The following is an 18900-nucleotide window of genomic DNA, read 5'->3' on the forward strand; positions in this document are numbered from 1 at the left end:
AGTGGGTGTTCCACAACAAGCAAGATGATCAAGGTGTTGTTGTGAGGAACAAGGCAAGACTAGTTGCAAAGGGGTTCTCTCAAGTTGAAGGTTTGGATTTTGGAGAGACCTTTGCACCGGTTGCAAGACTAGAAGCCATTCGTATCCTCCTTGCATATGCATCACATCATGAAATGAAACTATATCAAATGGATGTGAAAAGTGCATTTTTAAATGGCTTTATTAATGAACTAGTCTATGTTGATCAACCTCCCGGGTTTGAAGACCCTAGATATCCTAATCATGTTTATTGGTTGTCTATGGCGCTATATGGGCTTAAGCAAGCCCCAAGAGCTTGGTATGAGCATCTTCGGGACTTCCTCATTGAGAAGGGCTTCACCATTGGGAAGGTTGACACCGCACTATTCACCAAGAAGCTTGATGGATATATCTTCATTTGTCAAGTGTATGTTGATGATATCATCTTTGGATCATCAAATGAAGATTTTTGCAAAGAGTTTGGTGAATTGATGTCGAAGGAGTTCGAGATGTCAATGATTGGAGAGCTTACATTTTTTCTTGGTTTTCAAGTCAAGCAAATGAGAGAAGGGATTTTCATCTCTCAAGAAAAGTACACCAAGGATCTTCTCAAGAGGTTCAAAATGGATGAATGTAAGCCAATCAAGACACCAGTGCCAACTAATGGACATCTCGACCTAGATGAGGGAGGTAACACGATTGATCAAACTCTCTACCGTTCTATGATTGGTAGCTTGTTATATTTAACCGCATCTAGGCCCGATATCATGTTTAGTGTGTGTATGTGTGCCAGATTTCAAGCTAATCCTAAGGAATCTCATTTGATTACTATTAAAAGAATCCTTAGGTATCTTAAGCACACACCAAGCATTGGCCTTTGGTATCCCAAAGGAGCTATATTTGAATTAGTTGGCTATTCCGATTTGGATTATGCCGGTTGCAAAGTTGATAGAAAAAGCACACCCGGAGGGTGTCATTTGCTTGGTAGATCACTTGTGTCTTGGTCCTCCAAGAAGCAAAATAGTGTGACTTTGTCCACCACCGAAGTAGAATACATTGCCACGGGTGCTTGTTGTGCACAAATACTTTACATGAAGCAAACTTTGCTAGACTATGGTGTAGTTCTAGAAAAAGTACCTCTTTTGTGTGACAATGAGAGTGCGGTAAAACTTGCTAATAATCTGGTTCAACACTCTCGTACCAAGCACATAGATATCCGCCATCACTTTCTTAGAGATCATGTTGCTAAGAATGATATTTCACTAGAAAGTGTAAGGACCGAGGATCAATTAGCGGATATCTTCACTAAACCGCTAGATGAGACGACTTTTTGTCGATTGCGGAATGAGCTCAATGTACTTGATTTTAGCAACTTCACTAGAAAATAAGCTTGTGTTGTCCTTTGCATTGCATTGTAACATACAACATGTTTACCTTTTGGTAATGCACTTAGGGCTTGTCTAACATGGTTAAGATAAACATCGTAAAGAGTGTGAAGAAGCTTAACCTTGGATGAAACTTGACAAGCAACTAGAATTACTTTCAAGTATTGCATGTGCATGAATGTTGCTTTGTCATTTCTCTTCAATTGCCCTCTTATTGCCTATTTTCTTAAAAAGAATTATAGCCTAAGGAAAAATATTTTGAAAAATTTGAGGGTTTGAGAGAGGTCACTCACATCAGTCCCAATTAGTGTTTATTTGGGTCTTATTAAAGTTGGGACTTGATTGGGAATAGGCAACACGAAGGAACTTTGAAGATTTGCTGGAAAAGAGTGACCGGATGCTGCACTGGACTCTGAAGTCCAGCGTCCGGTTAGTTCACAGGAGGTGAACTGTTGCTACAAAGGAGTGATCGGACTCTGCTATCCAGCATCCGGTCAGATGGCGTTCCTGTGCCTGGTCGAGCGAAGACGAAGGGGACAGGTTGGACCACACTCTTGCTATGTTCAGTCAGTGGTGATCGGACGCGTCCGGTCATAATTCTAGGGGTTTTGGACCTCTCTAGAATCGACCGGACTCTAGGTGACAGCGTCCGGTTGTTGCCATCGGAGCGTCTGGTCAGTAGAAATCGTGTGGGATCTGAACTCTTTTCTCTGTTTCCTTTTCTATCATGAGTGGGCCACAATATAATGTCAACGCCGCCATGACCTAATCCCGTACCCCACGCCGACATTGCCATAGCTCGTGCCCTAGCCGCCATCACATCCGCACCCGCGTCATGCTCCACGCTCGAGCTCACCATTGCCTACGCCCGCGCCTCTACGCCACTCCCGCATAGCCTCGCTAGCACCGCCGCCGTGCCCTGCGACGTCGTGCCCGCAATGAAGCAGCGCCACTATGCTAGCTGCTGTAGCTCTCCCACGCCGAGCCCTAGTGCTGCCACGCTCATGCCCTCTTCTTGTGCCACCTTCCCACGCCATCATGCCCACCGCAGTAGAGCCACCTGAGCACGCCCAAGCCGCCGTCGTGATCCACCGTAGTGCAAGCAACCAGCCCAAATCGACGCGCCGCATTGCCTTACCGGAACCCTAACCCTAGGCATTTTCCCGGTGGTGCCCTCGTGTTTCGTTGCTCTGCTCTTTAGATTACCATTTCGTCAGGTAGCAAGCCCTCGTTTCCAATTTTGCATCTATTGCTTGCTTCTTAGGGTTTCATATCTCTAGATATATATTGAAATTATTCATATATCCAATCTATTCCATCGTGTAGCGAGTCAGTGTTTCTAAGGTCTCTTTGGCAGTTGTTAGTCAACTCAGGGCCAAGCTCGTGAGTACGGATCGAGGCCAAGCCTCGGAAGTGATAGTTGGCAGTTGATTCTTGTTAGTGTAGTTGTTCTTTTCAGCTCCATCAGATGGCTCGTGTCAAGAATGTCGAAGGTGGTCCCAGTAATGAGGATCTGAGGCCCCCACCTTACCTGCCTTCTGAGAGAAAAGGCAAGGCGACGAAGAAGCTTGCAACAAAGAAGCACAAGTTTCTAGATCCTGACATAGAGAGAGCAGCAGCAGTTGCAGCCGCCGCAGACTGTGCAGAGAGAGGAGGTGCTAGGAGTGGAGTACATATTACAGATCAGCTTTCACCAACCCAGAGGGCAGCTATTGAGTAGGTTGAGCGTTGTCATGGTAGTCCAGCTGGGACTGTCATGCTTGAGGGACGTCGTGTTGCTTTGGAGGAACGTCAGCCTCAGGGGGAGCCACAGCCAGCAGAGCAGACTCAGGAGGGAGAGCAGGCCGAGGAGACAGAGCCAGCATCTCAGCCATAGCTTCACCGCTCTAGTCATACCCGTACCTAGGTGACATCGAGGCCAGAGACACGGCGGAGGGGTTCTCGTCCACCTCCTAGACCACAGGGTCTACCTCCAGTGAATCATCTAGATTTGAGGGCCGCCAAGGCTAAGCAGGTGCAACAACTCAGGTTCGTGCAGTTTGAGGAGTGGTTTCCACCGAGGAGGGATGAGCGTGCATTAAAGGGCTTCTACACACCACTGTAGGAGGATTTTTATAATGCATATCTTAATAGTGGGGCAGCATTCAGGTCTTAGAGGATTTGCTCTATTGAGGCCATTGTAGCAGCAGCTGGAGAGCACATTCGCCCTTACCTATCTTACTTGCCAGGGCTGATTAACTTACTCAGACGGACATGCAGATATGTTCCATCTTGGGTCTGAGAGTTCTATGCTACACTTTGGATTGACCCGTAGCATAGATTCATTCACTTTTCATTCAGAGGCAGAGATTACAGGCTGATGAGCTTTAGGGTCAGGGAGATTCTCAGACTTCGAGCAACCTGTCCGACTACATGAGGTTTGCCATGGTCAGACAGTGCCTCCCAGATGCCCTCATGGCGATATGGTGCCTTCTACTGATTTGGTCCGCCATTGCTTCACAGAGCCATTCGGCGAGGAGTCAAGCAGGAAACCCAGTGACCTCACTCCTACAGCTAGAGTGATTGATGATATTATGAGGAGGACACTGCTTCCAAGGATGGGATATCGTGAGGGCTTGACTCGCATTCAATTATGGCTACAGAATGCCTTGATGCAGCAGACTGTATTTGATATTTGGGATCTCTTACTTTTAGAGATGGAGGATACTATTGTAGAGGGATTCAGAGGTCACCGGCAGTTGCCATATGCTCACTGGATTACATTCTTGATTCATAGAGCAATTATAGTGAGGCCACCTAAGATGCTAGCAGAGTACAGTAGTGCTACTACAGAGTTTCCTACCTATAACATGACTCAGATGCTCCGCCACAGTGCAGTGAGGACACCTAGGCAGTCTTGCCATCGTCTAGAGGTGCCAGAGACTGTAGCTTAGTAGGATGAGACCATAAGGGGTAGAGCAGCTACAGAGGAGGAGCAGTTAGATGCTCAGCAGGAGGGGATGGTCGAGAGCAACCCCAGCGACAGTACTGATGATAACTACTAGGACATCCCTCAGATGCCTCCATGGCGACATGACCATGAGGACGGTAGCTCTAGTTTAGCTCCACCTACACCACAGACAGACCCTGCTCTACTTGCTATCCTTGAGCAGATGAGACAGGATCAGGCTCGCCAGGCCTAGGAGACCGCTGCTACATTTGCACAATTTCAGACTAGGCAGGATGAGTTCGAGCGACAGCAGCAGGCGATCCAGCAGTAGTAGCAGCAGGCTATGCATCAGCCATAGCTCCTCATGCAGCAACCGTTACTTGGATTTATGTAGCATGTTGTGACTGCTATTGGGGCTCCACCGCCATAGCCTTCACCCTAGATCGGCCAGCCTACCACTACTTCTACGACTCTAGCTTTATAGCCTAGTGGGCTTCAGAGTTAGGGACAGCCAACGACACAGTTTCCTTCACCTACATAGCAGGTGTCCTAGTGGTTTTCCTCGCTAATGCCAGCCCCACAGTTCACACCTCTTCAGATGGGCTTCACACCGGCTCAGACTTCCTCGTTGCTAGCGCTAGATACCATAGTTTCCAGGAGCCTTGGTGCTACCTTTAGTGAGTTGATACGGCAGCCTACTCTGCCATATCTACATGTCCTTGGTCCTTCCATAGTTGCACCTATTACCAAGACTACAGAGACGCTCCCTTCCTCGGTTGCATCATCAGAGCCGCCTACCACATTCATACCTATAGAGTCACAGGCCACACCAGTCCCTGATCTGACTCAGACCGCTTCAACGTCGCTTCCTACTACAGAGGGTCATATGGCTTAGAGCTCAGGGTTAGATGATGATGTCACACAGTTCCATCTCGCTCCTCGCACCTCAGCGTCCGACTCGTCCGCTGCAGCCCCACCGACCAACCCTTAGGTTTTGGTGTTTGACACCAAAGGGGGAGAGGCATCAAGTATGTTAGACTTAGGGGCAGCGACTTATCTAGGGGGAGCTTAGCTTATCTATTATATTTGGTTTTTTATGTGTGATACACTATTATGCATTCATGTATTTACTTTCATACATCAAACTATATTTATGTGATAGTGATATCTATGTGATCGTGATATTTATGTGATATGTGACATGTGTGCTCTCTACTTTGAATTATTTATATGTCATATCACTTGGTTATGCTCATTTGCTTTGCTTCCACATTTTACTCCGATGCAAATGAGCTTTATTACTTGTACTCATGCTTATTTCATATCTATTGAGTACATCATGTTGGCTTAGGTCATATAAGCTTGCCTAACTCTTTTGTTCTTATTATCAAAAGCTTATATGAACCAAGCATGTTGAAAACCTCATCTCTTATACATACTCGAGGTTGTATTATCATCAATCACCAAAAAGGGGGAGATTGAAAGCATCTAGGCCCCTAGTTGGGTTTTGGTGATGAATGACAATACGAGATTACTGTGACTAACATGTGCTTTGCAGAAGCAATTAAGTTAGGTCATGGTAATGACAATTGATTGGGCAATCATGGTTGTCATGCCCCTACGATGGAAATCATTTTGGTTTTCAAAGGATGGACGACAAGGTTAAGGATGGACTAGTTCTAAGGGTAGCTTGACCTAGGTGAGTCTAGTGGGTTAGGTGTGGTGCACACTTGTCAAATCTAGCACTAGGTAGCTCCTAAAAAGCCCTTAGATCAATTGGAGCGAACTTCATTCACATATGATTGTGAGTTGGAAGTGAATGGAGGGTCAAATGCTGAACGAACGCTGGTTCCGGTGTCACCGGACGCTGGCACAGAGTCCGGTCAGTTCATTTGATCAAGGTGAAGTCGTCTGGATATGACCAAACGCTGAGAGGTGAGTGACCGGACGCTGGGAGCCAGAGTCCGGACAACTCCAATAAGGTTCTAGAGAGGGAGAATCTTGATCGAACATGTTCGGTCAGTGCTGATCGGGCGCTGGTCAGGTTCCGGCTACTGACCGGACGCTGAGTAGCAAAGTGACTGGACGATGGGGTTCCAGAGTCCGGTCAACATTAGTAAGGTTCCAAAGGGCAGTTTTCGTGACCAGACGCTGGCCAGTGTCCGGTCACAACTTAAACTGCATAGAGGTAGGTGAACTGACCAGAGCATCCGGTCAACTTGACCAGAGCGTCCGGTCACGCTGTAGAGGCACATAACGGTTCATTTTGAATGAGGGGTTATAAAGACTTCTTCTATTCACTCAAGGGATCACTTTTGCTCATTCCAACAGCTAAGAAACACCCTTGAGAGTGCCAAGAAGAGCAAGGTCCTAGTGAGCTAATTAAGATTTGAGAATCCAAGAGAGAGACCTCATTAGTGAAAGCAAGAGTAGCAAAGTGTGCATCCACCCTTCTCATTAGGCTTGTTGTGGTCAAGTGAGAGTTCATGCTTGTTACTCTTGGTGATCACCATCACCTAGATGGCTTGGTGGTGATTGGGAGCTTTGTGATCTTCCGACAGAGCTTGTGGATGACTCAACTCAAGTTGTGAGCGGTTGTGGGTGATTCACCGCGATGGAGTGTCAAAGAATCAACCCGTAGAGAGCACTTGATCCTTGCACGAATCAAGGGGGAACTACACCCTTGTGTGGGTGCTCTAATGAGGACTAGTGGGGAGTGGCGACTCTCCAATACCTCAGCAAAACATCGTCGCGTTTCTCGTTTCTCTTTACTTTGAGCAATTCAATTCTTGTCTTTACATTCATAGAATTGCCATGCTAGAGTAGGATTGGAACTTAGGTTGTAAGACTTTTTGTGTGGTAGAACATTAGTAATACTTTCTAGGCACAAGGGGTGAAGTGGGCTAACCGTAGGGTTTAATTATTGCAAAGAAATTTAGAATTAGCCTAATTCACCCCCCCCTCTTGGGCATCTTGATCCTTTCATGCGGGCACAAAAACTAGAGAGCTCAGGGTTCAAATTGCTAAAAATAGGACCTAAATCTAAGGTTCTTTACACTAGGATGGAGGCGGGTTGATATCCAAAAAACTTAGGGGCCTCAGGGTAAAAGGTATGGCTGCTGCTGAGCGCATGCCGACACGGCACCATGTGGTGCGACGGGGTTGGTTGGGGCCATGGACATGGCCGTGGACTACGCGCTTAGGCTCGGTCCCGCGGTCCACCATGGACCGGCGGTAGTCACTGTGGCGGTGCGCCATGGGAGCGGCTCGGGGATCGCCTGCAAGCTGCCGATACAGGGCTCCTAGCCTTGGCTTACGAAGGGGAAGGCACTAGAGGAACATGGGCATGACAACAAACTCGAGCAAGGCCTCGACAACGGCGGTGAGGCTCAACGCGATGAGGGTGATGGCAGTGGGGATCTGTGAGAGAGATAAAGAGCTCTGGTGAGCCTTTGCTTGCGTGAATTAAAAGGGAAGGGCATAGGGTTGCTTTGGACGGGCATGGCCTCACCTTTTGAAGGTCGTCAACGCAGCGTTGATGGCGGCAGGCTGCCAGGGATGGCAACCGAGAGGTGGGGCGGTGGCGGTGAGCTACGGGACAGTAAAGGGGAAGAAAGGGGATGCCTTGGCCTTGGCTTTATAGGTTGGGGAGAGGCGGTGGGTGGCCATGGGTGCACCACTAGGGCAAGAGGAGGTGGCTCAATGGCCATCAAGGCCACTACCATGATGGCGTTTATAGTGGAGGCGAAAACGGTAGCGACACCATTTGGCTGGAGGTAGGGGAAAAGGTGCTGCCGCTGACGGGTGGGGCCATGGCGGCAGCGGGTGTGGGCGCACTGGCAAGTGGGGCTGGGCTGGTAGCTATGGTAGAACCGACTAATTTATAAGAGCACAAGTATAATGGCAACCACCGAAGCGGCCGCAGTGTCATACTTGAGCACATATAAACCCGGTAGTGTGTCGAGTATCATGAAGGATCTTGAATAATCTAACATACAACCAAGATCATACATGATTCAATATACAAGCCACATGTTACATAAGTTCACAAGGAGTTCAACATATATCAGAGTACGGAAAGAGTTATTACAACCCAAGTTCAAATAAAGTAGTAGCAGAAGCAATATAGTTTTAAAACCATCATCACATACTTGTTTAAATACATGCCAGTTCATGATCAAGTCCAACAAAAGCATCATAGATAAGACCACATAGAAGAGCCTTGCTTGCGGCATTACTCCTCGTCCACGGCTGGAGAGAAGCAATTCTTGCAGTACCCATGCAATATAGTACCATCTGCAACAAGTGGGAAATAAACCCTAAGTCCGAGAAGGTACTCAGCTAGAATTACGTGTCATAAACCAAAAATAAAATGACACCAAGGATCATGCAATGCTTTATAAGTGGAGTTGGCTTGACAACATTTTGTGTAAAAGTGGAAGTAATATATATTTTGATCAGATTAGTTATTCAAGCAACAAGTTATACTTATTAAAATTAAGCATGTCTAAGTTGGCACTTATACTAGAGCAATCACTTAATTTTAGATCAAGCAAACAATAGTGACCATATCCGGTATAATATTTGCACGTTCCTCATAACCATCACATTTGATCAAGTGACTATGATGAAGGGGCTTCATCAAGTTTCTTACTATCCAGGGAGATGGCGATTCGAATTGATTGTAACTAGCTGAGTAGTTATTCCTAACACAAACCCATACATACCTACGCTAAGGTAGTCTTAGGTCACCTTTAGTATAATTTAGGTCCATATTTCACGGGTTCGATCAGCGCCATACAATCAGGGATAACCAGCTGCCAGGACGTTCAGGCCATGCCTAGCCTTGGGATCACATCTGGCTCCCTACACATCCTTACTATCATCCAGAGTGCGCACTTTCATAGAACGGTGCCCGACTTGAGTTGAGCTACTCGGCTTCATGGTCGAAAGAGTTATCTGGCCAGCTAAGTGATAGGCATGCGTTCAAAATGACAAGATGGCCTTCAACGCTGCGGTCCTTAAGCGGCTCAGACGGAACCCTCAGACGGAATCACAAGTGTCAACCTACAACCTAGACTCTGCTCGGCCTCCATTTACCTCGTCACATGGTTCTTTTCCACGATAGCAATTATAGCCAACCGTGACTAGACATTCACCTACCTCTCGCAGGTGGTAGGAAATCACCTGACTTCTACCGAGCTAAGCATATATTTGATCCTAGACCTACACATGGTTCAAGGTATATGTCTGGACAAGGAAATTATATGCATCAAGAGTTTCCAATCAACTCCTATAACCTAATGCATCAAATATAAAAGGACTGAAGTTAATATTTGTAAAACATAGGAGGCTTAGAATGCTTTGGGGCTTGTCTTTCAGAAAAGAGGTAGGCCTACGATCTGGGCACTCCGGTAATTCCACTAGGGCCTGCTCTTCACTGGCTAGAGCTACTTGCTGTGGTGCCTCCTGGTCCTCTTCTTCCACTGCTTTGAATTCCAATAGTGTTATTCCCGCTGGCGATCCTATATGCATGAGTGCGCAATAAGAGACAAAGAATGCATAGGTGATGATATTGATGATAGGATATGCTGCAATGCATACACATACACGTACTTAACAACCAATACTATGGTGATGACAAGATTAACTTTATTTTTACTAGGTAGGTGTATATCTCTTCTCTAGTACAAGAAACATACACTCACCATGCTCTAACAATCTAAGATAGAGTTGCTCATCATCATTAAGATGTATATGAGCTGCAGTTAACAACTTATTTTAATTAACCTAATCACCTAATTTAACAAGCATCATGCTAATACAAAGCAAACAACTCAAAAACTAGATGCAATCGAATTAGAGAGCAATAATATATAACTGTATACGCTCAATCAAAATTGGTCACAACCAAATGTACCCACTGATTATATACATCACCAACACGTTGAAAGGTACAAGGGTTGGACCTAAATCAATTGTATATAAGCCTTTATAAGTTATTTAATTTAGATGAAAATTGGAACTGCTACTTCTACTGCACAAAAAATTCAGGAAAAATTACAGTAGCTTAAACATGCTCTCAAGAGACCTCTGTTAAAATTTTAGTCCATTTGGATATGTATGGCAGCCTCTACAAAAATGACAAGTTGCATGGCATAATTCTACTTAAATATACCTAGTATAGTGAATAGTGTCAAGCAACAGATTTTATATTTTTCTCACATTCTCCATAACATCAGCATACTATGAAATTAATTCATGTCCATAGATTACCTAATTTGATCACAATTAATTTCACATGAATTAGCATTTAATTAAGCTAAAATAAGAAATCATATACCAAGCATGTTAACTGTTGGTTTCATGTTTTTCTTAGCTACAACATGTCAAGACATGACTAACAAAATTGGAATCATATTTTTAGATATACCAAACTTAAGTTATGCATTTTTCAAGATTAATAGGCATAAACAAAATAATTGAAACAGGGTACAAAATGGTAGCATTTATCAAGTTTCATATTTTTAACAGATAGTACTCATCAAGATGAATCCAATAAAATTTGGTTCACTCAATTTGTAGACTCCTAGCTCTAGATATAAATTTTGCAAGTTTGAATCAATTTCTAAAAAAGAATAAAGTAAAACATTTAAAACTTAAATCGCTACGTGCACCCAGTTTTAGTGTACCCTAGAGACAGACAGCTGGGTTCCACGGTCAACGGGCCCCACATGTCACACACACAGAGTAGGGGCGGTGGTTGACCGGTGAGAGCTCATCGACGAGGTCACCACGATCGTGTTCCCCACCCTCTGCCGCATCTAATGGTACCCTCGGTTGGCTCGGCGGATCACCGGAGCTACCTTGCAGATGAGCATGGTGGCTCAGCGGCGGCGCGTGGTGGGGGCATGACATGGCCAGGCGAGCGGGGCTACGGCGTCAGGAGGTCTTAGCGGAGCTCTAGGTCTAGGTCTAAGCTACGGTGAAGCAGCGGTGAGCTCCGGCCACGTGCATGGTTGCACGGCGACACGAGCGCGGCGACGGTGAGGTCACCATTCCGATGAGATGGCTGCCAAATGCAAGTCTCCATCTTCAGGGATAGTGCTAGGGTTCATGGCAATGCAGAAACACATGCTAGAGGGGGATTACAGGGTCTAGTCAGGGTCAGCCACGGCAAGCTTGAGCTCACGGCCATGGCAGATGCACACGGCACCATTGTGTGTTCCCGTGCTGTTGAGGCGGTAGCGGTTAAACGAGCGGCGGTTGTAGTATCTATGACCTATAGCGACGACGGACCAAAGTGGAGGGAGGTCTGAGGAGCAATAGTGGTGGCTGGCCATGGGCGAGCTCGAGCTCGGCGGTGCTCTATGGCCATGGTGACGATGGCAATGCGCAATGTGGCCTCAACTGTGCTCAACTAGTGCTGTTAGCGGGTCAATGGGGTAGAGGGCGACACAGCAGAGCTACATGTGAGATGGATTGGGTGGTGGTGCTACGATGGTGACGTGCTTGGCCGGCGACGATGCGGTGGCGGCACGGTGTGTTGCTCCGCTTCGGCGCACACGAGAGGAAGCGAGAGCGAGGGCGAGTGGAAGTGAACACATGAGAGAGAGTGAGCGAGCACCCGGCCTCGGCTTTTGACATGGCAGTGTGGGGACATGGCCATGCATGCAACGCCATGTGGTGGAAGGGAGCTAGCACCGGTCGGCCATGACGCCAAGTTTGAAATTGGTTGTGCCGATTCAGCCGATTGAAACAACGAACTTTGAGCCTCTAGATCTCTTAAACTGTGGCGAGTTTGTGAAAACTTCATTAATACAAAATGAAGAGCTACATGAGATCTACAACTTTTGTTAAAAGAGTTTGGTCCAATTTGAGCTGGTTTTCAAATTACAAAGCTCCAAAGTGGGCTACTTTGAAACAGAAAAGCAGTTAGGACAGCAAAAATTTTCTGTTACAACAGCATTAATTTGACTTTTTGAAACCCTATTTGACCATGTTAGGAACTGAATTAGCTCATGACCCTTAAATAAAGTTTGTTACCCATGTCAAGAACTACAACTTTTATTAAGGGTGCACTACCATGCAAACACTCTATGCTATAGTTCAACTCTAGTTAAAGTAGTATCATGTAAAATGAAGTTTTGAGTAAACTAGGACTTAGAAGCAAATTTGTCCCATGTCATGAATACAAACATTGTTCCATTTTCCATCCTAGATGTGTCTAAGGTGTTTTTGCGACCTCACAACCACCTTTTGCATTGGTCACACATGATCACAAGCATATACATGTGTCTAAGGTGAATGAAATGAAACTTCATATGTCATGAATGCTTGGATGATGCTTGTGCTCATGAAATGCAAGTGCCAAATACAATGCTTAATACTAGAGTGTTACAACAGCAGCGGCGACGCGCTAGTAGGCGGAAGTAGGCCGCTCCACGCAAGAGCGGGCGCATTGTGCCGAGCAGGCCCAAGGCGGGTGCGAGTGCGGGAAAAGGGGAGGAGGCCGAGAAGGCCGCAGATACGGGCCTAGGTGGGCTGCTACATGCGCATGAAGAAAGAAGAGGGAGAGGGAAGGGGCTGTGCCAGCTCTGGTTCTGGGCCAATAGGGAGGGGAGGGAAGGGGTTGTGCCAGCTCTGCTACATGCGCATGAAGAAAGAAGCTTTTTTATTTTTTGTTTTTGCAAACTTGCTCAAATTCAGACAAAGTTTGAATTCAAGCCACCCAACACCAGGCCTGCACTCAAACAAAAATTATGCACCAGCATGAATGCAACAAAAATGTTTCTAAAACCTTATATTTGATTTTAATATTCATAAAAAATATTACTTGGCCTAAACAATTCATGATAAATTAAATAAAAGATGCAAGATTATATACTATTTCCGAAAATGATTTTTAGGGTGTTAGAAACCTACCCTCCTTAAGATGAATCTCGCCCTTGAGTTTCAAAAGACTGAAAAAGATGGGGATGCTTTAATTTTAGATCTTCCTCTCTTTCCCATGTTGCCTCATCCTCAGAGTGCACATTCCATTGAACCTTACATATTCTGATGATCTTACTCCGAGTGATTCTTTTCGCTACTTCCAAGATCTTGATAGGACACTCAGTATATGTGAGATCTTCCTTGATATTAAGTTCCTCCAAGGGAAACTGTTCTTTAGGCACACGTAAACAATTTTTGAGCTATGACACATGAAACACATTGTGCACTCCTGATAGATTCTTTGGTAATTCCAGCTGATAAGTAACCTCTCCTCTTCTATCCAAGATTTTGAAGGGTCCCACATACCTTGGTAATAACTTCCCTTTAACATGGAACCTCTTAATTCCGCTCAATGGTGACACTTTGAGATATACATAATCACCAACTTTAAACTCCAAATCTCTTCTCCTAGTATCTGCATAGCTTTTTTGTCTTGATTGAGCTACTTTCAGATTCTCCCTAATTGTTTGCACTTGTTTTTCTGCTTCCCTCAGGATCTCTAGGCCAAACACTTGTCGTTCCCCTACCTGGTTCCAGAATAGTGGTGTCCTGCACTTTCTGCCATACAATGCTTCAAAAGGTGACATTTTTAAACTCTTTTGATGGCTGTTGTTATATGAAAATTCTGCATACGATAAGCTTTTGCCCTAGCTAGTACCATACTATAATGCAGATGCCCTCAACATATCTTCTAGGATTTGATTTGTTGTTTTTGTCTGTCCATCTGTTTGAGGATGATAAGCTGAACTAAAATTTAGCTTCGTATCCATGGATTCATGAGCTTCTGCCAGAATTGTGAGGTGAATTGTGTCCCTTTGTCAGAAACTATCTTCTTTGGAACACCATGTAAGTACACTATTCTCTCCATATACAATTCTGCTAGCTTGGCTCCTGAGTATGTGGTCTTGACAGGAATGAAATGTGCCACCTTGGTTAGTCGATCCACAACTACCCATAATGAGTCATACCATTTTTGTGTATGAGGTGATGTAGACTAGGGCCGATCTTCCGAAAGGTATGATAGCGTCGATTGGTGGAGACTCGACGTTCATGATCTAGGCTTCGAACCAAGACTGATTCGGACCCCCGCAACCGTTACACCACTGCTCTGTTGGTTATCAACCACGCGAACGCGATTGACCTCACCGAGAAGGCTTTCCTGCAAGCGAATCGAGAACACAAGCAAGAACGGGATGAACGCAATCTGAAATTGCAAATAAATATGAGGCATATGAAAATAAGAAGGAGTTCAAGTCTTTATTCGAAAGGACTAATCGCCACAGGCGAACAAGATCAAGAACTGGGGCCCTGGTTCACAGCAAGCAGCCTTGGCGGCACAATTGCAGCAAAATGATGTCTGTTTCATGAGGAAATCAAGAACTAAACAAAACCCAAACCCTAAGGAGAGCGATGGCTGCTAGTTATAGAGTCTTGGGCGTCACCCCCCTGGACGCGCCCCCTAATGGGCCCAAACACGATACACGGTCCAACGGACCAAAAGATGGTGTCGCAGCACCCTGGCAGATTCTGGACGCTGACTTGTTTCGACGATTACTGTTGATTTCGAATGTCTTTTGTCGTGAAACCAATTGGGTTGGCTTCCTTATCCAATTATCTTTCCATCCATATGTGGATCATCAAAAACGGAGTCCAGATGCGTCTTGGGTGACCAATTTAAGGCAGACTGGTCCTGGAACCCGAGACAGACTCGAACTTGAGTTGCTTTCGGCCTCCACCTTGGGGACTCAAACCAAATTAGCCTCGGACCTCCTTCTTGACTTGGACACCCTTGCTGATCTCCTTGGTCTCCATATGGTTCTCCAAGCATGGTCATATGTATGGAGGTCATGTCCTCATCATCCTCCCTTTCTTGATGAAAAGCCATCCTCGGCGTCGATTTTGCTTGAAGTCGATCCTGCACAACATGAGGACAAATGAGGTTTCCAAAATAATAGGAATGGACAATGTTGTGAGAAAGAATATGACCACATGTCTAGTTTTGTAGCATGCCTTGTCCTACAGACATGTAGTCTGCTCGATTGAAATACACACAATCTTTGCCAATACTATCCTGCAAACGATTAGTACTAACAAGAAATATATGCTCCCTTTCTCTGGATTCCACTTGTGTTCGAAAAGCAAAACTAGAGGAATATGGCATAACAACAGTGTTGATTCTACTATCCTCTAGTTGATCATTAATTTGTACAACAAAAGGAGAATTCGGATTTATACAAATGTAAACTCGTTGTATCAAATATTGCCCTTGGTTGTTATATTTACCAAAAACATGATATGTATGTCTAGAGAATCATGGCAAATCAGCATATGCATAAAATTTCTCCTCTAAAGAACTAAGATTACACGAAACATCAAATTCAATGTAACCCAAAGTATTTAAAGAAGACAACAATTTCAGTTCATCAACTTCACTAGCATTATGAATAACAAGTCTATTTTCAGCACAAGTGCTCGATTTCAGCACACATATATCATGATCATTCTTCAATGATTGCATAGGTATAACATAAATATCATCATGCAAGTCATCTTCATCACAAGAAACATCAAGCAAATCATCTTGTGACAAAGGTAAATCAAGTGAAGGCTCCACTAAAATTTGCTCTATCATAGCATGTTTGGTGAAAAAATTCAGCACATCAAGAGAACTCTCACCTTCCGTGAGTTTAGCATCATGGGCATTACCTTTGCTCTCATGTTCAGCAGGAGTAATAGTTGATGGTTCTGAATTTTCACATGAGGCTGTGAGCATCTCCTTTTTTGTCACGTCATCCTCGCTCTTTTGTACATTGTCCTACAAAAGGTTAGGCATAGCAGGAGGAATAACAAGAGATTGATCTAGTTGATGCACCTCATTATTTGAATTAATTACAAGAGATGGATTAACAAAATTTTCTCTCATAAGATGTTTCATATCATTCCAAGTTTGAGGTTTATCAAAAGGATCTAAAGACTCCCACCAAGATAAAACAGAATGTCGCAAAACACTAGCTGCATTTTTTACCTTCCTCCTTGGACACATAAAGCGAGTAGCAAATATGTTATCTATGGCAATTTCCCACTCCATGTACTCATCAGCACCTATACCATCATAAATAGGTGGATACGAACAACCTGTCATTGTTAGAAGACAGCAAAAGACAACACAAAAGTATTATCCCTACCAACTACTTAGGTTGTGGACAAGGAAAAACAAGACACTCAACTCTCAAGCGTCTTACCATGGTCTTACAAGTGTTCTTACCAAAGCAACAGGCGGTGCAATCGGTCGGTGACTGTGATACCGTTGTAGCTTGAGTGTAACAGTTGCAAGGCGAACCTATACTTGGTTAGAAGAAGTGGAGCTTGGACAGGCACAATATAGTAGCAAGGAATAGCAATAATTTAATTCAGAAATTGCAAGATTGAAAAGTAGTCCCAAGCTAGTCTATGTCGCTAGCCTAAACTCGTCCTGAACCTAGTTCAAGCAAGCAATACAATACAACTCAGCACAAGGACTCAAAAGGATGCAAGCACTTCTGAACTTTTTTTTCCTTCTTTATTTTTTCTCTTTCTTTTTTTTAGGTGCGGCTTTTTTTCCTTCTTTTGGTTTTTGCACCTCTTTGCCTTTTTCTTTGTTTTATGTTTTTTATCTCACAAAAGTGCCACACATAAGAGATTAGACTTTAGATATTTCCACCATGGAAGAAAAATACTTAACCAAGGAAGCCGTAGAAGGAATTGCTAGACAAACCAAACTCAATCACGTAACCCACTCCATGAAAATTTTAGATCCAAAGAAAAACTAGAGATCAATCTGATGCAAGCCACACTAGGAAACAAGACTTGACACTAGACCAAGAACAAGATCAGAACACAACGAACACTAAGACGCGGCGAGGGACGACAGTTCAGTAAAGCAAACTAAAATTAAAAAAATTGCAAAGGCACAATGGGGCTATAGGACTAGAGATATGTGATAGTGTATATTTTTTTGGGCTTTTTGTGGACTATAGGTAAAACAAAAACAGTAGCAATCTAAAGGGGAAAACAAAGTTATACCTAACGGCAACAAGGTCTCTGATACCACTTGATGTAGACTAGGCCCGATCTTCTGAAAGGTATGATAGCGTCGATTGGTGGAGACTCGACGTTCATGATCTAGGCTTCGAACCAAGACTAATTCGGACCCCCGCAACCATTACACCACTGCTCCGTTGGTTATCAACCACGCGAACACGATTGACCTCACCGAGAAGGCTTTCCTGCAAGCGAATCGAGAACATAAGCAAGAATGGGATGAACACAATCTGAAATTGCAAATAAATATGAGGCTGATGAAAATAAGAAGGAGTTCAAGTCTTTATTCGAAAGGACTAATCACCACAGGCGAACAAGATCAAGAACTGGGGCCATGGTTCACAGCAAGCAGCCTTGGCGGCACAGTTGCAGCAAAACGATGTCTGTTTCACGAGGAAATCAAGAACTAAACAAAACTCAAACCCTAAGGAGAGCGACAACTGCTAGTTATAGAGTCTTGGGCGTCACCCCCCTGGACGCACCCCCTAATGGGCCCAAACACGATACACGGTCCAACAGATCAAAAGACGGTGTCGTAGCACCCTAGTAGATTCTGGATGCTGACTTGTTTTGACGATTCCTATTGATTCCGAAGGTATTTTGTCATGAGACCAATTGGGTTGGCTTCCTTATCCAATTAGCTTTCCATCCATATATGGATCATTGAAAACGGAGTCCGGATGCGTCTTGGGTCACCAATTTAAGGCAGACTGGTCCTGGAACCCGAGACAGACTCGAACTTGAGTTGCTTTGGGCCTCCACCTTGGGGACTCGAACCGAATTAGCCTCGGACCTCCTTCTTGACTTGGACACCCTCGCTGATCTCCTTGGTCTCCATATGGTTCTCCAAGCATGGTCATATGCATGGAGGTCATGTCCTCATCATGAGGTAAGCCTACTATCAAATCCATACCCACTTCTTCCCACTTCCTTTCTGGAATCATCATGGGTTGAAGTAATCATGCGGGTCTTTGGTGTTCAGCCTTGACTCTCTGACATGTATCGCATATAGCCACATATTCTGCTATGTCTCGTTTCATTCCATACCACCAATACCTCTGTCTAAGGTCAAGGTACATTCTAGTGCTTCCTGGATGTATAGAGTAAGCTGAATTATGAACCTCTCTTAGTATCATATCCTTGATCGACTTGGAATTAGGTACACAAATCCTTTTTCCACACCACACAGTTCCGTGATCATCCAGATGAAACCTAGAAGCTTTTCCAATTACAATGTTCTTAGCAATTTCCTTGATTTTCTCATCTTCCAATTGCCCCTTGCGAATTTCACGCTCTAGGGTGGGTTCCACTTCCAATTCCATGGTGTTAGCCACTATTGACAAATTCATTAGAGCAAAGTCTTCACATAACCCCTTTGGAAGTTGGGACATATAAGCCATGTTAGCATAACTCCTTCGACTAAGAGCATCAGCTACCACATTTGCTTTCCTAGGATGATAACGTACCTCGAGATCATAATCTTTGATTAACTCT

The 18900-nt window shown here is 44.6% G+C and overlaps 1 protein-coding gene across 1 annotated transcript in view; it reads left to right on the top strand.

The window, feature by feature from the left end:
* The first annotated feature begins 2871 nt into the window (after window positions 1-2871).
* Window positions 2872-18900, top strand: part of LOC136526140 (mitogen-activated protein kinase kinase kinase 1-like) — a 51257-nt gene continuing 35228 nt past the window's right edge. Inside the window, exon 1 of the mRNA XM_066518903.1 lies at window positions 2872-3058. Coding sequence (XP_066375000.1) covers window positions 2872-3058 — 187 coding nt within the window. The remainder of the gene's footprint in view (window positions 3059-18900) is intronic.

This window comes from Miscanthus floridulus, chromosome 19, assembly GCF_019320115.1.
Source record: "Miscanthus floridulus cultivar M001 chromosome 19, ASM1932011v1, whole genome shotgun sequence".
Classification (NCBI taxonomy): domain Eukaryota; kingdom Viridiplantae; phylum Streptophyta; class Magnoliopsida; order Poales; family Poaceae; genus Miscanthus; species Miscanthus floridulus.